Source organism: Pezoporus wallicus, unplaced genomic scaffold (assembly GCF_028554395.1).
Source record: "Pezoporus wallicus isolate ANWC-B61680 ecotype Strahan unplaced genomic scaffold, APGP_CSIRO_Pwel_v1 contig_736, whole genome shotgun sequence".
Lineage (NCBI taxonomy): Eukaryota > Metazoa > Chordata > Aves > Psittaciformes > Psittacidae > Pezoporus > Pezoporus wallicus.
Window position 1 is genome coordinate 3,461,213 of NW_026639744.1, and position 27,315 is coordinate 3,488,527.

General features: G+C 42.1%; 1 protein-coding gene across 4 annotated transcripts in view; it reads left to right on the forward strand.

The window, feature by feature from the left end:
- The window catches only part of SGMS1 (sphingomyelin synthase 1), a 99,688-nt gene that overhangs the window by 58,080 nt on the left and 14,293 nt on the right, over positions 1–27,315 (forward strand). For 3 of the 4 annotated variants that reach the window (XM_057415681.1, XM_057415680.1, XM_057415682.1), the window contains 2 exons: positions 5,175–5,483; positions 26,013–26,844. In XM_057415681.1, the coding sequence (XP_057271664.1) occupies positions 26,228–26,844 (617 nt within the window). In that variant the 5' untranslated portion in view covers positions 5,175–5,483; positions 26,013–26,227. Of the gene's footprint in view, positions 1–5,174; positions 5,484–12,249; positions 12,272–26,012; positions 26,845–27,315 lie in introns of those variants that run through there. The other variant, XM_057415683.1, reaches the window with a different exon arrangement.

Below are 27,315 nucleotides of genomic sequence, written 5' to 3' on the forward strand. Positions count from 1 at the left end.
CCAGGAGAAGGGTGTACACACCTTGTAGCCCAGGGAAGCACATGTGATGAGCAAAATGACTGATTTTTATCCATTTAGAAAGATGATGCCAATTAGATAACAACCCCAGAGATTTAACCTGCTTCCATGGCTTGGACAACACAAGTGGCATGGAGGATCGTTTCATCAGTAGCAAAAGGTCTCATGTCCTGGTGGACGTCCAGGGATCCCACTGATATTTCTGCCATCCTTTTTATGGGTTTCAGTCACAGTGAGTGCACAGGGATGCATGTGTATGTGTGACCCATTAGAGATGTTGCAGCATGGTAGAGTCCTGTGACTGTGCTTAGGGTCAGATGCGGAAGTGGAGTGAACTGGGAGCTGCCTAGGAGCTGGTTAGCCAGCCAAAGCATTGAGAGGTTGCAAAACTGATTTGAGGTCAAAGTACAAACGTGCGTTCAAATAAAACATGACATGTTTCTTAATTCACTTCTGAAGGAGGAGCAGGGGATGTTTCCAGAAGACAATGGTTTGCTACCAAGTTGCATGATCATCCTCTTTGCAAGTGATTTAAAGCACACCTTTGTCCTTGTACACATGCTCACACAAGCGATGCTGAAATTAGCTCCTTTGTTGGAAGAAAGATTTTTTTGTTCAGGTAATTTGGTTAAAATCAAAAGCAGGTTGAGCTTTTTATAGGAAAAGAAGTGTGGTTTCCTCCAGATGTTGCTCCACAAGTCACAAGTTACATGACACAGCATTCTCTCTGGAAACTTAATTGCTGGAGCTGATGAGTACATCTGTACCCTGGAACCACTCTTTGTGCTTGATACACCTAAACACTTAACCTGGCATTTCTGGAAAATTTTTTATTAATACTTCATAGATTTTAGACTCAACCTTTTAGTATTTTGAGTATATATCAGAACCTCATTACAGTAAATTTAATGACTTTTTTTTCAGTTTGAAAAGCAACTTCCCATTCTTAACAGCCTTGCACATAAGAAGTTGTAATGGCTGTTAGTGCTGTAATACAGCTGTAATAATAATAAATTATTATACTATAGATGTAATAAAATTTCAGGTCATTTCTCAGTAGGAAAGGTAATAGATTGGGGGAGTGTACACTGTGCCTTTTTTTTTAAGCTTCTGGTGTTCAAGATAATGTGTTATATCAAACAGGAAAATATATATTTGCTGGTTGAAAACCTGCGAAAGATATGGTGGAGCCATGATGGTCAGAACAGGTTTGTTTTCGCAATGACTGATTTTTGATCTTTAATAAAAAGGGCTTAATTTTTGGATCATAATGCAGATGTGCTGGAAGTCTCTGCCAGAGCTGTTCAAAACATAGCAATGTCCTCAATTTTGTGTGTGAAGATTTTGTTTGTGAAGACATTTCAGCTTAAGAAAGGTGGTTAAAAAATCCCAGTTAGGAGCTGGAAGAAATAAGAAGCTTGATGTAAATATAAGCAACAGGATTTGTTGCATTCACAGCATCTCTGGAGAAATCTGTGTAACAGATTGCACAGTGAGTTTGCTATAAACTAGGTCACTTGTGGGGTGAAAGTGCTGAAAGAGTAATAAGCAGAATGAGCATTGTAGTTAAGACCAGATAGCTTCACTGTGAATTGGCTGTTTCTAATCATTTTTAAAAATTTGTCCTTGAGTTGTTGTTGAATGTGATGTTTTAAAGCATTTTGAAACAAATGGAGGTTAAAGTAGCTTTTAATGCTGCTGTAGCAACTTTTTTTTCCCCTGTTATATCAGTGACCAGAATCAAGTTACTTGAAGGAATAAAACACAAAAAAGCCCCAAACAAATGAACAATATCCCCCCCCCCCAAAAAAAAACCACAACAAACCAAAAAAACCCACAACCAACCAACCAAAGCTTAAAAGGTTCTTGGGATATGTGTGGTGGATGTATGGATTTATAATGCTCATGTGAAGCAATATGAATGTGTCTTCTCTGATAGGTGTTGATCCTAAGAATTGGTAATTGGTCTTTGAACTTGTACCCACTTTTGTGCTGGTAGTGGTCCTCAGGAGCCAGCAAGCCACATGCCTCCTTTCTGAGTCCTGTAGAAATGCTTCCTGAAAAGGCAAGCATGTATTCCTTCCTTAAATCCTTGCACTGGAGGGACAGCTGCTTACTAATTTAAGGAGAAAGAAATGCATTGCTTTAGAAGTTGTCACTGGTTTATGATGTTTCTTGCTCCAGTGAAGGAAGAAGGTAAAGCCACTCTCTGTGTATCAGTTGTACTTGTAGGTGCTGGAAGGCTGCTCTCTTGACAGTGCCTGTGTTTCTTGAATTACCAAGAAACATTAGCAGTGAAGCTTGGTAGAAGCTATTTCTCTTAGGTGCCAGCAGTCAATCTTAAATTTACTGTTATGTCACATAGCTCATGTTCTCATCAGTAATGAAACAAGCAGCTCAACATTTGGTGGTCATCTCTCTTCTTCAGGCATTTTTATGGTGATAGTCATCCTCACATTGAAGCATGATATAGGAAGATGGAGATGAAGCAGAGCAGCAGCCATGAAACGGAGAGCAGCATTCCCAGATGTTCAGACCTATAGAAAGAAAATTATGTAATCAGTTCAGGCTGTTCTCCATTTTAGCCCTTAGGCTAAATATGTCCTGGTCAAATCCTTTGCATGTACTTTGGAAGAATTTAAGTATTTCTTTTTATGTGCTTAGGGCTTTATCAGGTATTAAGTTGTATCTGTCTGGACACATACAATATTTAAATGCATAATGATTAAACATGTTGAAAAGGTGTTCCCAAAGCTCACTTTTAAGTACCTGTAATAGTTGTCAAACTGTCATCTCTTCTCCCTTCTGGCCCCACCTTACTTGTGGGAAAACAGGGCTGGCTTCATTACATGCCTTGAGGTCACTTAACCCATACAGTTGTGGATCACTGTATGGGGAGTCGGGGGGGGGGGGGGGGGAATGCAAGATAAGATCTGCTGGATTAATAAAAGGACATTTTTGTAAAATATGAATGCATTTATTGTAAGAAGTAAGTAGTTAAGTTGGCCTCTGTCCTCACCAGGTGACTTCAGCTGTCCCACGATGTCTGTAATGGTCCAGAGTAAACTTAAGTGTCGCCTACACGCCTGTACTGTGTCTCCTAATTAAAACTTTAATTCCTCATATATATGCTCAGTGGAAGGAGTTTACAGAATTGGTACCAATTGAATTACATGTAAGAAATCTTCAGGTGCTGAGTAATTACCAGTTCAGCTCCAGAATCCCTCCTAGAAAGTAGGACGAGGTTGGGCAGATGCATCTGTTTTGCGTTACAGAGCTCAATTACTTTAAAACTGTTGGGGGGGAAAAGGCATAGGGAGCTCACTAGTGCCTCATCAGCATTTCCTCCTCAGCTTTTAAATAAAATGGGCTGAGTTGGACTTGTCTCTGGCTTTCTGGAGGTACAGTTTAACAGTTAAGATCCTTCCTAAAAGAGCTGTGAAAAAGGAAATCTGATGGATGGTTGGTTCACTTCAGCTGGAATCTACCATCTCCCATATTAATGATGATCTGCAGGAGAAGGAGAATGAGTCTATGGTTTTTAATTCTTAATTAGGAAAGAAACTATTTGAGAAAGGAACAAGTTGGACCATTTAATCAAACTGCTTTTTTTGTTGATATTTAAAACAAAAGACTTAGAAAATTAATTAAAGGCAATTGAATTGAGTGGGTACTCTGACTAACAGAATGCTGACTGTGTTCTCCTTGAACTGGCGCTTGCAGACATACAACTTGATGTTCAGGGTCCTTAACCAAAACCTTCTCCCCACCCATGTCCTCACCAGTATTTGAAGGTTACTGACAAACCCATGGACTGTTTTGGCTTTTTGGCTTTGTGGAAGAGGTGCTCATGAACATGTTGGATTTGATATGTAGCTGTCTACATGTCTTAGGAGCAAGGACTGGTGGGCTATACTCAGGGAGCATGTGTATATTAAAAAAAAACCCCACAACAAAACCACAAACCCAAACCAACTACTCCTTAAAAGCATTTGTTTTTTCTTTTCTCTATGACAAGATTGGTATGTAAGGATTTTTCTGTGTGGCTTCAGAAAAGACTTTTCCACCCTATATTTCTTCCGTGTGGCCCTGCAGATTCCTCAGTGTTACTGACAACAGGTTGCCTCTCTAGGGATGTTCAGGTGCTACTATGTGTTAATACCAGTGTCTGTTTCCTCCTCCCCTCTATTTCATCTCTGGAGTGGAAACAGGCTGCTTTATATGCCTCTGAGTTCACTTCTGGACAGTATCTCTTTTGCATGCAGCAGCCAGTGGACTGCATAGAGTCCTTGCTCTCATGCAAGCTGCTGGAAAACACTCTGCTAGTGCTGCTCAGATCATCAGTCTTTCCAACATATGGCTTCAGCCTGCTTTGTATTGTGGTTTTGTACTCAATGTGGACCTCCCTGCTGTCCCAAGGGGAGCAGCCAGTAGATATCCTCCACTCCCTGTCATGCTCACTGGAGATGCTTCACATCTTCCTTACCAGCTCATCTCTGCCAGGAGGTAGCTTTCTTGGTCCTATATGTTTCTAGTCCTTGGTTCATCTTTGGGATAAAGGCTGAATGCATGCCCCCGGGGACTAGTGATGCTGCCCAATCAGGGGCTCTGCCGCTGCTGGCAGCAGTGGGATGTGGCCAAAAACTTCATTGCAAGGTTGGTGAATTTGTTGTTTTGCTTAGTTTTAGTGTGGTATTTTGTTGTGGAGTTTATTTAGGGGGGGACTTAACATCTCGTGTTTATATATACTGGAAAACTGAATTCTTTCTCCTTGCACTGACACAGATTCACAGTGTCATCTTGAGGCTTTCAAAAGTAATACTAATACAAGGCTTTGCTTTGAGTCACTTGCACACATTAAGAATCATTAGACCTGAATTTATGTGATTTGATTTCCTCATGTTTTAGCTGTTACATTGCTGGTAAAACCCAGAGCTGCTGCGAGGCGTTGCGCCGGCAGCTGTAGGAAACTGCAGCCCTCCAGCGGGGCTGGTGCTCCCGTCCGTCCTCCTCCTCCTCTGTCTCCTCCTCTCGCCCGCTGCTGACGCACTCGGCGGGGTGAGACACTATGGCCGGGGAGGGAGCGGCGGCAGCAGGAGGGCGTTTGCTTCGTGGCCGCTGCTGGACCGCTTATCTCTCGTGCTTTTCGTTTCCAGGCGCATCCTGTGCGGGACTGGGGAGCAGGGAGGAGAGGAGTACTTGCGGAGCCTGGCGTGACACTGCCTGTGCCGGGAAAGTTGAAAGGCAACTTTTAATTTGAAGGAAGTTCGGCTCACGAAGGAGACGCCAGCGGGAACCTCAGGTCCGGGAGTCGCTCTGCTGAAGCAGCGGAGGGATTGTAAAACGCCTCCGCTTGCAGAGGCGTCGCTGCTGTCTCCCTCTCCTCTTGCCATAAACATCGTGTCTGGCTGGTAGCTGGGAAGAGGAAAAGTTGGCTGCTGTTATCTGCTGCCTGATTTCCATAGGTGAGTATCTCTCTGGCTCTGAATGATCTCATTTCAGTTAAGAGGCATGTTAACCGTTCGTGAAGCGCCAGGGCTTGTGTTTTGGAAGCAAGCAGAAGTACTCAGATACAACAGTAAGATCTAAAATACGGCTTTTGGGCATTTGATTTATTTATTTATTTATAAAGGTGACTCTCAGGCTTGTGGTTCTCCTCCCTCCCCTCACTTCCCCTTAAAGCCAGCCACGCTGCCAGCAACCAGGCCAGCAGTTACATGGCTGGTGAGTACCCCAGTCTTGTTTCCCTGAATTATGTCCAGAGTCCAGCATGTCTCTGTCAAGTAGGTTCATATCTCACTGTGGCTGGACATTGAGGCATGGTAAAGTCTCTCCATGGTTTCTAGGTTTGGAGATTTTGTTTGCAACATACCAGTACGAGGTAATCAGAGTTACCTGTCCTGGCAGTGATGCTGGCTTGCAGAAACAAAAAGTCAGGGACAAGCTGCTGTCCCTTTTGCCATCTTGGGCATGTCTCCCAACCCCTCCTTAATTGGCTGCCAGTATCCCCAGGGCAATTGCAGTGAGTGCAACAGAGAGAAGAGCAAGAAATTGTTGAGTTTTTTTAGCAGCTGTACAAAGCAACTGTGCTGATATGCATGTGTTACAGTGTCACCCACTGCCCCAAAATGTGAATACTTTGCTTTTAGAGGAGGGTGGCCCTGGGTGTGTAAAGGAACACAGTAAGTAGTCATGGGGAAACACAGAAATCCTCTTGATGAGCTGAACATGCTTCAGATGGAGGAATATAACTTTATCATTAAGCTCTTAGGTACACAGCTCGGTGTTTACATGGTATGTGATCTTATTTGTGTGTTTCTGGCATAGATGCCTTTTCTCCTCACTGTGAATCTCTTCTGAACTGAATGCTTTGATCAGATTTTTTTTTTTTTACTCAACTTTTGGGGAAGAAATTAAAACCCCTGTGCCTGTAGTAGCTCATCTCTTTGTGTATTTTTGTGTATATATGTTTGTGTTTATGCAGATATACATACGTATAGAAGAGCTACTTCAGGCATTGTTTTTTAGTTTGTGTATGTGTATATATATATAAAGAAAGTTGTTTTCTAAAGCAGGATGGGGTAAGCAAGCTTAGAGGATCTTTAAATTCTTCTTGATAAGTAATACCATGCCTACTTCCTTTGTGAAGTAGGCATGTTGATTTGGTTGTGCAAATGAAGGCAGGAAAGCAGACCATAACAAAACATGCTCTTATGAAATACCTGCTTAGAGTACCGTCTGGTAAATCATTAGCGCATGGTGGCAGTTCTTGTAAACGCTGCTAAAGAGGCTTTTGACCTCTGAAACTCCCTTTTTCCAGAGGTGAGAAGTGAAGTTACTTGCAGATCTTGGTTTCATGTGTGGGCATTTGCTGCTGTTGTGATTTCTGTACTGGTTAATCAAGCAATTTAGTTCAGTGGATTAAGAACAGGAGAGGACCACCTCCCCATGCATAAAGAATATTTTCCTAAGAGAGCAGGTACAGCTAAGGCAGAGGGGAAGAACCAAGCATGCCAGGCTGCTTGGTGGGATCAGCTCATGCATTGTTGTCGTGCTGGAGAAACCCAAGGTAGGTGATGCTTTTATTTCATGTGAGCAAGAAGCTTGTTCTGTGAAGCAGTTTGAGGTGGGAATCAGTATTCAGCTCTTCATTAAACTTGAGGCCAGGAAGATTTTTGCAGAAACCAGCGACTAAGATGCGTGGTTATCCCCAGACTGACAAGAGCAGTGTACTTTCCTGGGCTGTTGCTGGTGTGTGTAGTGAGGAACAGGTTTTCATACCTATCTGCCACCTGTGCCGAGTGTGGATATGGGCCATTGTGTTCATCGTGGGGTTTCTCTCCCCTGGCCACAGCAGCAGCATAGCAGTTGCTGAATCACGACAGTTTCTGCCACATGCATACCTGTAAATGCTGCAACTCATTTAATGAAACTTAATTTTAAATGGGTTTAGGGCTGATGGGCTATTTTGCTCAGCATCTTTCTTTTCTGGGATTAAAACCTGTCTGAGCTTGGAAGATTTGCTGTGGGTCTAGCTGTGCTTAATTCTACACCAGACTTCTGTTTTGCCTGACATCTGTTTCTGTAGGCATATAGGAAATTGATTTCTCCAAGGCATTTGATACTTATAATCTGTAAAGGCCTGTCTGCATTTGCAATAAGCCTATTTTGTGCAAGTAAGTTGAAGTACAGAAAATATGTGCAGGTAACTCAAATATACAGAAAATATGTAGCATATGAAAACACATCATATGGAGAACAGCAAAAGGAGCCTCATTTGCAGTGATTAAAGTTGTTACTTGAACAAAAGAGAAAGGACTTAGCTCAAGAAGGGCTTAAGCTGTTCTTGTTGTCTACATCCAAGACCATGACTCAAAACTTCCAGCTAAATTCTTAAGCTCCCTGAATTGACATTGGAGTTAGGCTTTGCGTACCCTAAGCTGTGTTGTTTTAGGTGCCAAGTTCTCAGCCTGGCTGTCTAATGCCAAAGGTCCTACAAGGAGATTTTTGGTTTTCTTCCTGAGCATAGCTGGTCCTGTGAGACCTTTGTGAGAGCACAGTCTTGAAACCTGGACCTCTAAAAAAAACAAAACAACAACAAACACAGCCTCCCCGCCCCAAACAAACCACCACCACCAACATAAACACAAAGGAAAAATAAAACAACACATCCCAAAACCAAAAGCCTGCTTTGTGCTATTCCACATGGCTCAGTGCTTTACACAGCCCCAGGTTTCCATGTGCCGGTGAAAACTCAAAACTGCTCTTGTTGCTCGGGAAAGTGCCCTTTTTGCTTGTCTAACTTTACAGGGTGGCTGCACATTATCTTTTAAAAGCTGAGCTTTGTAAAGCTGTTCTACCATGTGAGGAGAGAATTCAGGGTTTCCTGCGTGTCTGTGTTACACCTAGTATCAAGTACCCGAAGGAGATGCCCAAACCTGGAGGAGAATACAAATCCAGACATTTCCCCAAGAGATGTGAGTTTGTCAGAGGAGTCTCTAGTGGAGCAAGTGCTCGCAAATGCTGTATCACGTGGTAATGCTGGCTTGCAGAAGGCATCTCTCTCCTGGGAGAGCCAGCCTGGACAGCAGCAGCCCTTCAGACAACCAAGACAGCAGCAGTCCTTCAGACAACCAGGTCGACAAGCTCCGTGTTCAGTAAGAGCTGTTGTGGCCATGAGGGACAGGGAAAAGGAATTCAGTTCTGTTCCCTCTCAGGTACTTTGTGCTAGGGGTTCAGGATAGCGTTTGAGACTGTCTCTGCTGCCCCTTGTGCACTTGTCACTGGCCTGTGGATTTTTGTTTTTTTTTTTTCCAGGAAAATTAGCCTGATGGAGTACTCGGTTGTTTCCAGCTGCCTTCTGCAGCTGTCTGCATGGCAAAGAAGGTGGGGAAAATGACTGGTTAATAATAGAAAGGCAGATTAGGAAACGAGGTAGGGTTTCAACATACAGCCAAGCTGCTCTGACAACTCGCTGCTGCCACCGAAAGGGAAAGGACTTGCTTATGTTCTTGTGACTGCGCAGCCAGCTGCTTTGTCCACACAGCCCAGAAGAAAACCAGGAAAAGCAATTTTTCCATGCAGTCACCCAAGCACAAGGGAGGAGGGTGGGGATACAAGACAGAAGGGAGGGGATACTTCCAAGAAAAGGCTTGTTGAACTCTGCTGGCGCAAGTAACCCAAGTTCAGGTGCGCAGGAGTTGGAGCTGAATTCAGGTAAGCAGCTTAGCACTTTGTATGTCAGCTCTCCTGTGTGCTCAGCTTGGCTTTAAAAGTCACAGCTACAGCACGCATGCTGCCACTTCTAGCTGGGGCTGAGCTAATTCACATTAGTCTACCCAAGTTAAGAGCAAAGGAGTTTTACTTCGCTGTTTGAATTGTTCATATTATGGTAGTTTATGGGGAGACTTTGAGTAGTTGGGAAAAAAAAACCCACATAAAAAGTACTGAGGCTATAATTTCACTTACTAAATGTAAATGTCTTCCTTGGTCATAATATTGCAGTCTTATAAGAGACTTTATTTTGCAGTAAGCATGTGAAGTGTCAGGAGAAAGGTAATCAACAGACAAGCCAAGGATAAAATATATTGTGTGCTTTGTAAGCAGTAGGCTTTTTAAGAGCTGCTTTTAGGAAGTGGCCATTATACAGTGCTTTGTCAGCAGCTCTTCACTCAGTGTTTATTGCTATTCCTTGTGGTTATCACTGGTCCTTGTAACTTGTCTGGATATGTTTTCTGTTGCCTTTCATAAAATAAGGGCAAAAGCCAGTTAAGGAAACAATTATTTTCTTTACTAAAAAGTTTGTTTCCTGATTCTTTTTTTTTTTGTCTTTGGTTTTGGGGGCTTGGGTTTATTTTTGTTTGCTTTCATTTTTTTTTTTTAACTCTTTGTCAGTCTTGAGAACATTGTGATTTCTCAAGTTGCTCCTTGGCTCAGGCGAGCTCCTCTTGGTTTAGCCACACGTTGATAACCAGCGAACAATCCAGTTCAGTGCTAGATGGAGAAGGAAGTATCCAGGGTAATTTCAGATATCCCAGATATCCTTCCTAGATGGACCCTAAAAACCAGCAAGTGCTCTGTACCACAGGATGTGTACAGGGAATTCCTTGCACAGGACATGGTGGAGGGAAAATAGCAGTTACTTAAACATAGCTAAATAATACTTAGGTATATAATACTTATTTCAGAAAACCTGTAGTGTAACACTTTACCTGAGCAAATAACTTGAATACAAACAACATTTATTCTTTTCAAGAGGCTATAGATAAAAGCATATTGAGAGCTTGGTATTAAAGTCAAATTTTACCTCTCTGTTTGTGAAACTGTAATTATTCTTTCTTCTAGAGGTTAATTTAAGAATTGAAGTTACTCTTTAAGCCTCTGGACTAAAATTCTGAAGACAAGCAGCCTGTTTTATTCAGCTAAGTTTCAAAATATTTCAGCATGCTTTGTCCCTTGTTACTGGGCTGCTTTTCATATTACCTGGAGTAAAAATTTGTTGGTCCCAGTGATATGTATAAATTTAAAAGATCACTTAAGTAGTCAAGCACATTTTCCACCTGGAAGAATGCTGACACTGTTATACTGTATTCATCTTTAAAAACTGAAAAGTTGAACTCAGTTAAATCCAGTTTATTTATACTGGGAAGCCAATGCTTTGCGACTGGTGAGTATTAAGCATTGAGGATGAGGAGGACTTGATAGGAAGACCACCAGCTTGTTAGTTTTGGTACATCTTTAATTTTAGTTTCCTACTGTTCCCAGCTCTTTGGGTTTTTTCCTTATTATTTCTGATCTCTTTTGTGTTTTGAAATTTTAATCTCAGCCACGTGCTTTTCTTTGGGGACTTGGTTTATCTGTTCTAAACTAGTCACACCCTACCTAAATCCGCAGTGAAATCCTGGCATTGTTCAGACTTCTGCAATGTGTTTGTGTATCTTGGTTACAACAGCAAAGGTCTGACCTGGGCAAGCCTTAAGAAACTTTATTTTTGTTTTAGTACTGTTACAGAGATAATGAAGAGACGCTGCAGGTAGCAAGGGTATCTCTAGTCCTGTTAAACTTGAAGCTATGAAAGGCAAACAGTGTATTGCAAAAGCAAAATGAGAAATGAAAACAACTCTCTGCTATGTTAAGAGTGTTTTTGTCTTCATGGTTCTTTTTGCAGAAGAAATAAGTGGTGCAACTGTTTACTAAGGACTGGATTGTTAGAGAAATGAAGTACTTCTAGGGGGGTTAAAGTAAACCCTCATAAAGCCAGGAGAACGGTTTGCCCCTGTTTTGATTTGAGCTACTAAATTTACATAAACAACCCTCTCCCAAACCATATATATTTTTAAATGGTGAAAATATTCTCCCAGTATAATAAAAATGTAACTGTCTAGCAAAGGGGCTGTTTGCAAACATTTTCCATGTATGTGGTGGTCTGGCTTCTGTAATTTGTGAGGAAAAGGTGGGAAAAGAATTGATACAGTAATTCAGGATTACTTAAGCTAAAAGCACTCAGTTACTGATTTAGATTTATCTGGGAGAGATGTAATACAGGCTCAGGCTTTTGTTAATGTTTAATGTTCTGTAACGGTCTTCCCAGGCGTAATTGAGCCATCAGCACAGGAGTGATTGGTCAGAGGAGTTTATTTTGAGTGATTACTGAGCCTGCTGTGGCTCTCATTTCAGTGCAGCTGATCTAATTGATGAACAGGGCCATAATTTATTTACAGTTCTCGCCATCCTTTCAGACTGATTTTCCTTCTTTTAAAAACCCTTGGAAGGGGAGGAAGACAAGGAGGCTGCTGGGGCTCACTGGGCCGCCAGCTTTGCTGCCTGTCTGTCACAAAGTTATCTGAAATACTCTGCCCTCTGTTCCAGGTGATGGTTTCACACTGCCCTGCTTTTAGCAGCATCTCCATTTTCTAACCTGGTTGACCTTTAATCTGGAGTGTGTGCAGCTGGGCTGGGGAAGGTCTAACATGAAGGGCTGAAACAAGCTGCTGGTGATGGGGGAATGGAGGGAGGAAAGATGCTACTGCTGTTGAAAAGAAAAGTGAGAAAAAAAGCTGGAGGTCATGGGCACTCACACTTTTGTTTTGGCCTAGGTGTCAGTTTGGGATGAATACTCCTGATTTTTTTTTTTTTTCCTTGATTTTAATAGATTTCAGCATAATACAGTTAATCTCCTATAGCTTACTGTAGTGATGAATCATGGGTCTGCATCAATAAATCCAGCAGAGCTTTGAAATAGGGAGTAGCTTCTGTCTGTAAGTACCTTTCAAAATAAGCAAAAGGGATTTTATACTCAGAAATCACTTTGGGTATGAAGATGACTTTCAGTTCAGTTCAGGCTGGGCTGGACAGAGCCTTGAGTGACATGGTTTAGTGCCAGGTGTCCCTGCCTGCAGCAGGGGGGCTGGAACTAGATGATCTTAAGGTCCTTTCCAACCCTGACTATGCTATGATTCTATGAACCTCTGAATAATCAGGGGAGGAGGTAGCTGTGAGCTTTGGGTTTTCCCTGTGCTTGGGGCAGACCTGCTATTTCAGGAGCTTCATCAGGGACCTGTTGAGCTTCATAGGCCTATATGGTAGAAAAGAGTATTATGAAAGGTTGCATGTCCTGTCCTTAGAGAAGCTGCTTGTACAGCCAAGCGCAGTCTTCACCCTGAATTCGTTCATCTGGCTGCAAGTTGAAGGCCACCTCAAGTCCACTTTGTACATACAGAGCAGTAAAAAGGTAGTCTGAAAGTATTTTAGATGACATATCTAATTTTCAGGGTGAAAGGTGGTTTTCAGCTGGATACAGTTTTCACAATTGAACTTCGAGGTGCCAGCCGCCAGTTGTTTGGAAGCTGCTGTGCTTTTTGAATCATATGTTGCGAATATGAAAAGAGAAAGATGATGTGCATTGTAAACAGGAGCACTGCAACAGTATGTCAGTCAGTTGCCTGAAATAAAAAATACCAAGAAAAGGCAGTGATTAGAGGCAAGTCTTCTACAGGTAGCTATTACTCTTCCCCAGGGAAATTTGCCAAAGCAATACTTCCACCTGCTAACACTTGAAATTGTAAAGACATCGTGTTTGCGCTCACATGCATGGTAAAGTGCAGGAAAACAGATACAGCAACCAGTTTCAATAGGGCAGTTCATCACTATTCTCATTGCTTCAGGCAGCTTTGCAGAGAAGTCTGTTGGAAGGATCATTTCAGCCATTCTGGCTTAATTACCAAACTGGTGAGTGTTGTGCCATCCCATTGCAAGTTATATTTGGTGGAGGTCCACACCAAAATCACATGATGTTTGTCTTGAGGTTTGATTCTGCCTTTTACCTGTTTGGCCTAACTAAATAATACATGAACCTAAGTGGTTTCTGCTATTTGTAGGCAGCGTGGATCACAAATATAAATGCAACACTTGTTAATATGAAAGTTCCTTGCCTGCTGACCCTGAATTGTGTGCCCTCCATTAGGGGACATAAGTCCCATTGTCCTTAATGATTTATGCAGCATGTACAATAATAGGGCCTGTTGCTTATGGAAGTGAATGCATTTATATTTTATGTCTCTGCCTGCCCTTCATATTTTATTTAATGAAGAGTGTACAGAAATTGGTAACTTGGCAAAAACTGACTTTTAGCAAACTAAGGAAGTGCACGTTTCCTGATTTTTGGGCTGCTGCTGTCTTTGATGCTCCCCTCCCTTGTGGCTGTACCATGTTTTCTCAGGGTCTTTCTAGGTATTGTTCCTTCCTCCTTACTCCTCCAGAAAGTGAGGAGAGCTTTCAGCCCTGCTGCTGACAGCCTGTCTCCTGCAGATCATGTTGTGCCTTCTGGGGAGTGCGAGAAATTCCCATGACACATAGGGATGTGGTATCCTTCTGCTGTGCTCTAGCCACTGGCTTCTGTGTTTTCTCCTTTAAATCTTAATTCACATGATGCTGCATGTGGCATGTCTTGCATTTCAGCTGGGAACACATTACCCATGTGCATGTGTGTGCTGCATCTGGACTGGACTGGTTCATGTGCCAGCCGTTGTGTTTGCCGTTTGCCGTTTGCCTGTACTTTATGGCAATTCCTGGGCTCTTCCTTTAAGGTCAGGCTTTTGGAATTTGACTGCCAACGACCAGTTGAAAGCAGTAAAAGTTTTTCTTGGGATCAAATTAAATCAAGTCTCTACATTGTTACACTAATGATGTGAAATAAAACCTATAATAATACACTCTTTTTCAGTGCTATTGTGGTGTTACATAGGGTGAGCTGTGTATTTCATTGGGATTTCTGCCATGGTACTTTTATCCCCTTGCCCACATTAAATATTGGTGAATGTAGGTGTTTTCAGACCCAATGAAAAGTTTTGGGAGTGCATAAGGACCGATAAATGATGCTTTTAAAAGCAAATTTCATGTGTGTTTGTGCTCTGTGCAGTCTCTCGTAATGCAGCCCCACCCTCACCCACACAGAAACCACCCAAACAAAAAAAACTCCAAACAAAAAACCCAGCAAACCCGAAACGCAGAGTACTGTGACTGTTTAACATCTTTGATATGAACACTTCACAGTACTTTATCGTTTCCAAAAATAGTACTTTTTTCCTGTCAGTAGTCATTTCAGCAGCTCTGTACTGCTTGCAGAAGCAGCACCAGTGTTACCAGAGGACTGATGGTGAATTTTCATGATCTTTCTACATAGAGGACTATTACTTCTTTTTTTTTTTTTTAATGGCCTCTTATTAAAGTACCACGTTTTATCAATCTGGAGGTGTTCTTGGGTTTGACCCCAAAAATGCGTGTCAGAGTGCACCTCAAGGATAGTCCTGTAGAGCAAGTCTGACTATGGGATGGGTAGGTAAAGCAGCAGCTATGTCAGGTTGACCCTTATTGGTTTTATACCCTTAAAATATTCTCTTTACTAATGCATTCAGGAGTCATTCATACATTTCCCAGGCCTTGAGGGGAGTGCTGTGTAGTCATGGAGCCTGTTATGAGGTGACTGGATGGAGTTTTACCAGTGTCCTGCTCTCAAGGGCTCCTTATCAGATGAGTTTCTGCAGTACCATAACATCTGAAGCCCTCTTCTGCTCAGATAAGCCCCTGTACACTAGAAATACCAGTGTAATTGTTATTCCCTTGTTTTGCTTGCTTGCCCAGGTATGCAACAGGGAAATTGCATCCTGCTTGACATCTCTAAGAGAGTGCATCTTCTCAGTATTTACCTACAGGAAGGGCTTATTTGCAGCAAGCCTTTTGCATGTTGCTTCTGGAGATTGATTTAAAGGAGTATTGCACTCTCCTGTGTGGCTGCTGCTTCGTTATCTACTTTGCCATTCAGCTTTTAGCTTCAGCCTCAGCAGCTTTTTCCTATATGGTCCACTTCTCTTGTGAGCTCCCATCAGTCAGCAGAGCCATGTCTTCATGGCTGTCGCCAATCCGTCTGGGAGAGGAGAGCTGCGTTACACTCAGTAAGGCAGGTCAGAGTTCAGCTATTTTCAAGCTGCATCTCATTGGCGTTACTGCCTTGCTTTTGTTAATACCTTACTAATCTGGGCTTCACCCATCTGCTTGCAGAAAGCTTTAGTGTGCATGTGATCACAGATTTAAATCCTTCTCCCTCTCCCTCTTTTTTTTCCTGTCCTGCAGTTTGATTCCTTTTTATGTGGCTGGAACAAGAATAGTGGCACCAGGTTTCTGCAGTTTCTCACTGCTGCAAACACTGTAAACAAGCAGGGCTTGTCCTCCTGAGCTATGAGGCCCAGTCTTGTTTTTTGCAGGAGAGCAGCTCAGTGATCCTTTTGGAGCAACAGGCATCCCTTAGTTGATTCAATGGTTAATTCTACTTTCTGGTACAGAATGCTGGTTGGTTTGGTTTGTTTGTTTTTTTTTAAAGTTGGATGCAGCTTTTCTAAACCAACTGAAATTATCTTAAGTATTTTGATTTATTTGCTGCGAGCAGTGTGTGGATGGTTTGTTGCAGGGAGCTACAGTTGTTATGTGCTCAATAAAGCGTATGCGCTGTGACGTAGGCCTTGGATGCTTATGTTGGGGTGGATCATGGAAGTGGTAATATGTCTAGTACTGTGCTATAAACCTTTAACTCCTTCTGCCTAATGCCCAATTTAATGAAACAGATTTGGGGAAGTGCATCATACAGTTTGTAACGTACAGCTTGGTTTGCTGCCTTCTAGTTAAAAGAAAATGCTTAGACTAGTAAGCAAAGTTTGCTAGAAGCCGGAAGTGCTAGAAGCTGGGCAGTTGTGCTGATGGTAACAGGCTGGGTCTGATTCCTCCATCTCTTCTGTGGCAGAAGAGGAGGTAGCACATATTTCCAAACCTAATTTCCGTGATATGAATACGTGCTAGTTGTACTTACCCAGTACCTGGAGTTGAGATTCTCTTGTTTGGCTGGAATTGCAGGTTACTTTCTGAACTGATTTAATTGATGTGTTCAAAACCTACCAGTTCAGCATGTGAATCTGTTATGCAGTCATCCAGTCTTTCATGTTTGGTGTGCCAGATAGTGGAGTCACTACCTGCAGAAGAAAGGATGGCCGAGAGACACCCTGCCTGAGATACTCCCAGGAATCATAACCAGAGTTGCTGGGTGGCTAATGGACATTTCCATAAAGATCTTAGGACAGCATGATGCAGGCACATGTCATATGCATCAAATGTATCACTAGGAAAACAATGTAGGGTAATTGGATGTCTGCAGGAGGAACTTAGTACTGAGGTTTTCAGTTGGTTGTTGAAATACTCATCATTTTCAGAACAGTCAGATAGCAAGATACAAGGTTTTTATCTTTCTTTATCTCTCTATTTGGTGGCAGCAGCATCAGTCCTGAAGCACCAAGCAGTAATCATGAAATTACCTATAAAAGGCAAAAAAAATAGGGACCCTTAGAACAGGGGAACAGAGAGGGACGGAATTGCTGTCCCTTTCTGGCACTGTGGTTTTCAAAGAAGGAGATGCTAAATGAATGGAGTGGGCAGTGGGGAGGATTTGTCCTTTCAGCCACAATGGATTTTGCTGAATGAACATGAGCATGTTTTTGCCATGAAGTGTTAATGCCAACAGTGGCAGATCTCCACTGCAAACAGTGAGATTTGGCATCTATGCAACTGGCAGTGAAGAGAGTAAAGAAGGTGGCTGCAGTTTAGCGAGCCGAGATGTTTTTTCTTGCTTGTAGAGTTAATCACAAAAGGAAGATGCCAGGGCAGTTCATCTGAATTTTCAGTAATCTGGCTCTAGTATGGCAAGTTCCCATCATGGAGATTGTACACCTGTAACTCACTGGCAATCAGAAATGTGTTTGTGGCTGTTTATTGTTTTCTTTTTCTCCCTAGCATTTCCTGGCTTTCTGGTTTCTAGGCTGACTGTGCAATAAGAGGCTTTCCCTCCCTTCATACAGTTTTGTATTTTCCAAACCTAAATATTTGATTTATGGTACAACTCTGAACAGGTATTGCTGGAAAGAGGAGGATTATGTGTTCAAGAACTGAATTAGGACTATTTACACCAGAAATTATTTTGAATATTTATGGTGTTATGTCTTTCAGACCAGGGATCAGTATGTTATATAAACTTAATAAAGACAAACCCAGTAACTGTTTTGTTTTACAAGGGTAATAGCATTGAAATTTAATAATGTTGATGGGTGTGCCTTATGTGTGGGTTTATGAGTAGTAACAGCTGAAATACAGAGGACAGCATCTTGCCTGAATATATACAGATATTTATATTTCAGCTCTTGCAGCTTAAAAGTTTTTTTTTTAATCTGAATCTAATGTGCTCGACTTCAGAAGTACGGTATAAAGAATGAAATATCCGTATTTTAAATGAAATATTTTATTATTTTAAATAATTCTAGGCTAGGATTCTGAGTGCATAAACTTGGTTCTCTTTTGCTTTAATTGTACCTCTGGGAAAATCAGTTTGGAGGAAGCAACTATTGTGCTCTGGATACTAATACATGTCTAGGAACATACCCAAATATTAAAAAAATCCAAACCAGTTGATCGATTTAAGCCTTCAGTGAGGCTCTGTTTTCACTGTAGTTTCTGCCATCTTTGTTTTACCCAATGTGCATGGCTGATTTGGCAAAATATGCTGTAGTATGCATTTTAGATCAGCGTTACCCATCAGTCACAAGATTGCCCTCAGTTTCCGTAGGCAAAACTTCCCTAATTCTGTTTTCCTTTTTTTTTCTTTCTTTTTTCTTTTTTTTTAATCTTCATTCTACTTGGATTCCCAGAGGCTCACCACAAGTTTGAGTTTCTAACAATAAGTGACTTCTAGGTGTTTAATGTAGGTAATTAAAAAAAAACCCAAACAAAACAACAAGAAGAAACCCAAAACCCCAGCAACACCAAAAAAATCACCCAAACCCAAAACACCTGCACTTGGTTAAAATAAATTAAAACACAGAGCATGTAACAAATATTTAGTTCCCCTTATTTTTTTGTTTCCATCCTTCTGCCCTATCGCATCCTCTCCCCATTTCTGTGCCTTGTAGGGGGAGAACCACTTTTTTGGCTTGTTTTCAGTGTTTCATCTATTTTCCTTTGGAGGTCTTCTGTTGTTTGTATATAAATACCAGGAGGTTTAGATAGTGTCAAGAGGAAGGCAACTGTCATTTCATGCTCTTTAGTAACAGTTAGCTCAGGGGTTGCATGAGGACACAAGGATCTACTTCCAGATCTGCCCTATCTTTGGCTGACCCAGATCCCAAGGTGTAACACCTGTGTGTGTTTTGCTGTGTTGGAGATGATGGCCGCAGCTTGCTGCCACCTGAGCCCAGAGCCCAAAATCACCTGAGTTTGCTTCATTCAAGAAACAGAGATGTGCAAGATTTGAGCACAGTGTGTGTTGTGGTGTCCATGGAGGGTTTTGCTTGTATGTAGCAAAGTGACATGGGTGGGTTGGGTCCTGCTGTAGAAGTCTGCTGCCCAATTAATAATCCTGGTGTTGAAATTATCTCTGTGTAAGGATTTGTGAGGATCTGTTAATATTTTCATGCACCCCTTTGTGGGTGAAGGGCTGAAATAGTACAAACTGGCTTTCTATCAAAGATAATATTTTAGGAGTTGAGTATAGTTGTGGGTTTTGTTGGGGCTTTGGTTGGTTGGTTGTTTTTTTTTGTTGTGGGTTTGGTTTTGTTTTTTGTTTTTTTTTTTCTGGTTCATTCCTTCCCCCTCTGCAAGTTTAACTTTGTGGTGTTATTTGCATCTTTCTTGCACAGAACTAAAAGCATTTGGGGCAGCAAGTTGGAAGGTGGGTTTCCTATTGCAGCCGTTCAGAAACAGGCTAATATTCATCCCACTTCTATTGCAGGTGTTACATTATTTTAGAATTTAGACACTAGGATTTTGGTGTGCATTACAAAATGAGATGTGCACTTGGGTTATCCCTGGCCTAGGTGGAAAGCTCATACTTGTGTCTGCGGGAACCAGCTGGGGTCCTGGCACCTGGCTCTCCCTCCTGTGTTTGAGGAGACTTTTCAGTTTGAAATAGTTGTTTGTCTAAGGGCAGGACCTGCCCTCCCCTTCACACCCCATCCTTTCCACCCCCGCATCACTCAAAGCAGGATTTCCATAGTGTCAAAACAAAAGCTCTGCTTAGCAAGTGTTCCCGTGATGAGGTTGCTGGTTGGGTGAAGCCTTCTCGTGAGTGTTTGCTGGTTTCCATAACTACTTTAAAGTGGAAGGAAGAAGAAAGGGGAGGAAGAAAGTTGAGCAGAGAGATGTAGGGCTACAAAGAAGCAAAGGGATGAGGCTTCATCAGGTTTGGAGGGAAAAGGTGTCTTTATCACCTAGCACAGAACGTGTGTGTGCACTTACCTATGCATGCAGTATAGATGCTGAATTTTTGTAGCAGAGATAATCACTAGCGGTGTTTCCCATCTGAAGATGAGCTGTTTGTTTATTCAGATACGATGCAAGTACTTTCATTTTGAAATCTCTGCCACTGAGCTCTGGGCTTGGGTTGAGAGCTGTCTTACTGAGAGATCTCTGCCTGTGAGTGGATTGCCATTTCTTATTTTCTTGTTAAACTAGGATAGGAGGCATATGATCTGTCTTTTGGTGTTGATTATTTTTTTTTTTTCTAGTTTTTTTTTGGGGTGGGGGGGAGGGGTTTAGGTGTATTTTTTGTTGGGTTGTTTTTTTTTCCCTTCCTATAGAGTAATTTAGAAAAAACAGGCTGCTGTGGGATTTATGTAGTCTGCAGGCAATCTTTTTTCTCTCTCTGAAGCTGTGTAAGTAGCTACTCTGAGTACATGGGTGTTGCTTCACATGCTTATCTCCTCTCTTTTCATAGTGGTAATTATACTTGCTCTGACTTTATGTCCACAGGACAATGTTTACCATCAAGTACTGACCTTGGAAACTTATCTTGGAGCTCTGTGAAACTTGTGAGCTCATCTGTACCTTGGTTTTATACTTACAGATATTTTGTATGTGCAGCACAAACCCAGCTTTATTGTGATGTTATAAAATGGCAACAATCTCCTGTCTGCTAGTGGTGCCGCCTTTTGCAAGGGGCTGTCTCTGGTTTCAAGGTGAAGTTATCCTGGAGTGAAGCAGTTTGGTACATTGCTTGAGAGCTTGTTAGTGTTAGTGAGGTCCAGCACATAATTCATGTCAGGCATTGCCTTTTCCTTGCATATTAGTGTGCAGAGATTCCGTGCAAGTACAGGATGTCCAGTTATTGAGGTACTGGAGCGTTATTGTTAGTTATGATAAAATGCCTGTAGAGGAGGTGACTAGCGGTGACTCAGACCTTGCTGTAAAAATTTGTTTTGTGCTCTGAAAATGCAGGGCGAGAGCTTCCAGCTTTCATCCAGAGTATTCGGTCTCTGTGTAATGTCTGCTTACCGCGGCCTTGGGGAATTCACTTGTGGATTGGTTTTAAAGCATTAAACTTTTAGTCCTTACAGCAGGTGATTTTTTTTTTTTTTTCTTGCTTACATGTGTGCACCCATAATTGGGGTGAATCTAAGCATTTGCTTTCCAAAGGGGAGGAAAATGTCACTATGATGTCTTCAGACTGTGGTTTTCCCTGGTCCTTGCTCATTTTAACACTGTTTTTACTAATGCATTTGTCATCTCAGATTTTCGGGGGTGTTTGGGAAGGATGCTCAGTGTTGTAACTGAAACACACCCACCTCCTCGGAAAGGATTTGAAAATCTCCTTGGCTGCTAGTGAGGAACTCGTTGCAGTTTCTGAAATGGCTGGTTGTTTAACTTATTTCTATAGTGACTGTTGCCTTGGCAGCAAAGGTCCTCATTTAGAGAATAAAAGCACTGTACAAACATGAGGAAGGCATAATTTGATTGGGGAAGACTTTGGTTTTCTTTGGTTTGGTTTCAGGGTGCTTTAGGAGGAAATTGGAAATGAACAAACTGGTTTGGGGGGTCTCTTGCTGTTTTAGGTGTATGTGTGCTTATCTCATCAGTGTTAATTGTAAGATGTACTGCTTTCTGCTTGTAAATTTAGAGGTAATGGGGAACAGCATGTTAACCTGTAAACCAGTGCTGGTGTCATGGAGGGAAGTTACTGCTGCATGGACCCTGCAACCATGCCAGACAAACCACACTGCCTGTCTGGGGATGTCCATCACTTGCTCAGTGGTGAGCCCATGGACTTTGAGAAACGAAATCTTAAACAGTGATGTCTAGTATGAGTGCTTAGTTACCCTCAAGCAGACCTAGAAACAGAAAACTGTAAAGTGTTCTGCACCTTGGCCATCAAATCAAGTATGAAGGTGCAGTCAGCTGATGATTTTATTGCTGATTATCTTGTCCTTTAATCAGAAAGATGACTGCTCCCATGCTCAGTCCTTATGCATAAACACATTTTGACAAAGCAATGCAAAAGAGAACAGATCATGACATGCAAGGTTATGTAGTGCACTCTCAAATACTTGTTTAACAACCCTTATATAGGCAGATTGTAGTGGTGGTGGAGGAAAATACTTCTCGTTGGGAAAGTGAAAAAGGATCTGGAAGTTTTAAGTTAGCATTTTAATGTTTGTTGGTAACAGGGGAAGCGAGGTCATGGAAACATGGGGAGGTGGGTACTAGAGCGCTTGCTGAAGTTATTTCATCATGCTTGGTTTGTGGTATATGGGTATTTTGAGATACCAGTTCTACATGGCATTGTTTTCATAATGCAGTTGTATTATTCTGATAATCACATTGTTATTTTTAATCAGTATCAGATAAAGGCTCCTTAATGAAGCAGATCAGCTGTAGATGGAGTGGTTTAGTTGCCTGGCCCAGGCTGACAACCCATACTAGAGCTGGGGAGACTTGCCTGTGCACCCATCCCCCTGCCCATCCCTGTACCCTTGCTGGGGCAGTGGGATGTGGCCTGGCAGCAGCTGATGCCCATCTTTGCCTCCTGTCCTCAGCTTTTGTAGACAAAAGATGACTGTTGTGGAAGCAAGGGGACCAGAGTCTCCTTAACAGAGTCTTTTAAGTCTCCCATAAACACCCATGAGTTTCTGACAATCTCACCTGTTCAAGCTTTGATGAATGCATGATAGAAAACAAGATATTTTTAATGTGACAAGCTGAAGGTGTTAGTAAAGCAGCTTTTTTTGCCTATACCTCTCCCATTACACAGGTTGTGAAATAGAGTTCTGAGCGGTAGGTGTGTTTAACTCTCAGCAAAAACAGCTCCATGGCCTGCATCTTTGGCAGAGTATTATCTTTCCTCTAAGCCTTCCTCCTATGAGTATCAGTTACTGTACTTTTACAAAAGGTACTCAGTAGTGATTTACACACTGGTGGTATGATAACAGTAGGCTGGGATTGCACACACACTTGCTATAAGACACACACATTTGCTGTTTCTCGTAACACTGCCAAGGCCAGGCATCATGAGGTTCCACCAGCATATTATGACTCTTGTGCCAGTAGAGGAGTAGTGTTTGCACCTGGCAACCAATTTTTGTTCATTTAGGCTCCACAGGGAGCTCATCTTAAAACTTACTAGCTTAGCTGCAGCAAGAGGACATGTTATATTTCATGGTAAGTAATCGTAGAATCATTTTTAGGTTGGAAAAGACCTTTAAGGTCATTAAATCCAACCATAAACCCAGCACTGCCAAGTCCACCACTAAACCATGTCCTAAGTGCCACATGTACATGTCTTTTAAATACCTTCAGGGATAGTGACTCCACCACTTCCCTGGGAAGCCTGTTCCAATGCTTGACAACCCTTTTGGTGAAGAATTGTTTCCGAATATCCAATCTAAACCTCCCTTGGCAATGGAGAGGTAGTTTGAAGCTTGGCTACAGGCTCCTTTGCACTATGTCTTTGGGATCCTGAATCCTTAAGCACGCAGGAGGCTTGTGGTGAATTGTCAGGTCAAAAAAGCTGGTGTGTCAGGAGGGCAACAGTTTTCCTGCTTTGAGTGGTTTGGCAGAAAGTGATTTAATCATTCCAGCATTTAAAATTGCAAAGGTTTAATATTGCCCTACCTCGTGGTGTACACAGTGTTGCTGCAACACCAAATCCATGCTGATTTGCTAAAGCAAAACTTGGAGAAGCAGCTGATGTAGCTGTTAAATGGCATGAGGAAATTAGGTTCTGCTGCAGACAAAGAGCCCAGGTGTTGTAACAGGATTAAAAGAATAATTTAGGCTTTATCAAGATTATAAGGTGCTACCCTGGGAAACAGCAAGGCTGTAGAGGTCCATTAGTATTAGTTGTGAATTTGATGCCACGCAGTTTTTGGTGCTGCATCTCATGGATTACAACCTGAGTGTCAACCCTAGGACAAGTGTGAAAGTGTGTTGGGTTTTCTTCACACAGATATGGATCCTTGAGTTGTGAATTACTGGCGCACCGCTTGAGTCTGAAATACTGTGGACATCACAAAGGTGATGGTGTTTCCACCTTCTTGGTCTGCAGTGACCAAGTCAAGTCACAGGCTTGAGGTAGCTCAAAGCTGACATCACCCTTAATACCCAGGTGGGCTAAACAGGGACCTGCTGGCAAAACATCTTCGCATAACTGCTGGTGACACCAACTCTCCTTGGCATGGAGTATCCCTGGCATGCAGTGAGGATACAGGGTTCATGCTTGAGCTTTGTGCTGTGGCTGGTGCCAGACTCTGGGTTTCAGGTGCTCCTATGATAATGTGACTACAGTGACTACAGCTGAGACCAGCGTGGTGAAGAGCTGAGCTGTTCTCCTTCAGTCAAGTGTGGTAGGAGTTTCTAATGTGGGTTAACATGTATAATTCAATCCATTTTTTCCCTCCCCCCCCCCCATGTTCAGAGCTGTGTAACTAAATACCAATTTGCTAAACACAACTTGAATAATGAAGCGATCATTGGCTAAAAGCCTTCCTCAGTACATATAATCCCACTGAAAAAAAAAGAAAGGAAGAAAATAGAGCTCTATCCTCTCTTCTGCTGTTCTGAAATAGCATGGATATTCACAAGAGAGAATATTCATCTTCACCCATTTGCCACATGGATTTAAATGTGTATGTTATGCATGGCATGCCCAGCAAGTGAGAGGTGGTGTAAAAGTCAGCATTTTATACAAAGTGCTGGCAAAGCTTTGTCCAAAGCTTTTTCTTTTCTCAGTCATCAGACCTGGTTCATTCCACAGAGAAGCAGATTAAAACCTGCACCTTGTGTTTCTTGCTCAGTTTAGAGGTAACGGCTCCAAGAACATATTTATGTGCAGCCCAGTCATGTTTTACGTAGAAGCATACCTCTGTATCTGTTTTATACAACTTCTGCTTAAATCGTGCCAGTAGTGTAGATTATTTTGGTTTTTGTTAGTGGTAACTTTGCTCCGTGTGATGAAACACAAACATCTGGTAGCTTGTGAGAGGCTAAATATATTCTTTAAGCTGATGAAGGCATTATATGACTTCGAAAATATGAAGTGTTTTTTTCCCATGCTATTATTTTCTTCAGGTCACTTTGTGTTTATGATACTGCAGCTTCCTGAAGGAGATGCTTGGTCTCAGGTTGCAGGCTGGAGACAGGGGTTCTTGCTGTTTTCCTCTCTGTGCTCTGGGGCCAACTGCGTTTTCTTTGTTCGCTTAATAAACATCTTAAACCTGGGAATTTGCTAGTGGCATTCACTGCCACATGATCGCCTTCTCATGCTGCTCCTGTCTCAGAAATGCAGGAAGAGCTTCCAGCTAGTAATACCTGTTTTCTGGTAATTTTTGTATTGGAAGCAAACAGCTTTTTGCAATTAATGTGGTATTTAAGTTCATGACATAGTTCCTTTTTTCAAAAATAGAAAATTTCACTTTAATTTTTTTACTGTTTTTTAGCTGATGACAAACTTATCTGAACTGTAGCAGTATACCATGGAAACAGTAAAATCTGTCTTGAAGAGCTGTTAAACATCCACTGGAGTCTTGCAAACCTAAATGCTTCAGTTTATTTTCAAGCTAACCTGTTTGGATATTGATTTTTCCGGCTGGTGCTTTGGCCCAGAGAGTATAATCCTGCTTACCTACGTCTTTTTGTTGTCATTGACCTGTAGAAAAGCATTTTTTTTTTTGTGGTACACTAGGTATTTTTGCCTTGCAGAACAATAATCAGGCTTCCTATTCAATAACTAACTGCAACAGATTGCATTAAGATACTCTATAAGGGGGAGAAAAGGTTTCTGACATCAGTAACACTAAATAAACATTTGCTCTGCAGATCCTGAAATACGGTTCGGGTACTGGTTATGGACCGGAGCTGCATGGCAATAGAAAATTTAACAAATATAGAGCAGGAGGAGTCCTTCCCACAGCTGCAAAGTGGTGTTTAAAATACAAAACTGTTAAAGCTCTTGAGAAAATCAGTAGTGAGCTCAGAAAGGACAGTGCTGTGCATACAAGGCTAGAGCTCAAATCAGTTAGTCTTTTCCATGCTAGAGTCCGGCTATTCTTTTGCAGCAATCTCTTCTTTAAACATGAATTGCAAACTATTTGTAAATGCTGTCTTAATGACTGGTTTTGGGTTTTTCTCCTCCCCAGGAAGAATGCCAACACGAATATGAAGTGAACCATTTCCTGTGCTTGCCACGGTGCGTGGATGCTCATATCAGATGGTTAGAGACAGGGACTTGCCTCTCGCCAAACTGCTTCACAGGACAAGATGAAGCCAAGGAGGAGCTTTCCAGCACACTGGAGACGCAGTGGCTGCTGCCCAATTTAAAATCGATGTCAGACTGCCACAGCTGCCTGGCGAGATGAAAGAAGTGGTGTTGTGGTCACCCGAGGAGGTGACGAATTGGCTAACGGAAAATGCTGTGCCGGAGTATTGTGAGCCATTGAAAAGCTTCACTGGGCAGGATTTGATCAACCTCACAGAGGAAGATTTTAAGAAGACGCCTCTCTCTCGGGTGTCTTCTGACAGCGGGCAGCGGCTTTTGCACATGATTGAAACTTTAAAAATGGCTCACCACATGGAGGCTCACAAAAATGGGCACGTCAACGGGCACATCCACGTCAGCAACACCACGCGCGAGAATGGCTTTAGCAGTAAAATGAAGCTGAACGGGATGCCAAATGGGTTTAAGAAGGAAATGATAAAGATCCCCATGCCAGAGCCAGAGCGCTCACAGTATCCCATGGAATGGGGCAAGACTTTCCTGGCTTTTATTTATGCACTTTCTTGTTTCATCTTTACTACAGTGACTATCTCAGTCGTTCACGAACGAGTGCCTCCCAAGGAGGTGCAGCCTCCCCTACCAGATGCATTTTTTGATCGTTTTGATCGAGTGCAATGGGCTTTTTCTATTTGTGAAATCAATGGCATGATCCTTGTAGGACTGTGGTTTGTTCAGTGGCTGCTCTTAAAATACAAGTAAGTAAAACCTTTTGAAAACTAAGTGCTAGGGAGGTCAAATACTGGTTTACATCCAAATAAAATGAAGCTTCTTGTGAATCTTTCTGATTTTATTTTCCCAAATTGAGAAGTTCAACAGTCACCTAAGAAACTAAGAAATAGCCCTGGTCTTGTTTGCCTGCACAATCGACTTAAACCTTCTTCGTGTGTGAAAAGCCATGGATTGGATGTAATGGTGTTCTTAGCTCAGCTGACTGTTCAGAGGAGGCATAGCTCACACTGTTGTGAACTGCAGACCAACTTGGGATCAGTTAGTGTCTCTGTAGTTTGCCTGATGTAAAAACCTACCCAAAGATTACGATACTGGTGGACAAAACCAACAGACAGTGGCTTAGTTCATGTACCTAAACAGTGCTTCATGAAAAAGTGTTGAAGTATGTTTTTTGCTTGACATTAGATGGGACAGGTAATGTCAGACACAAAATATGT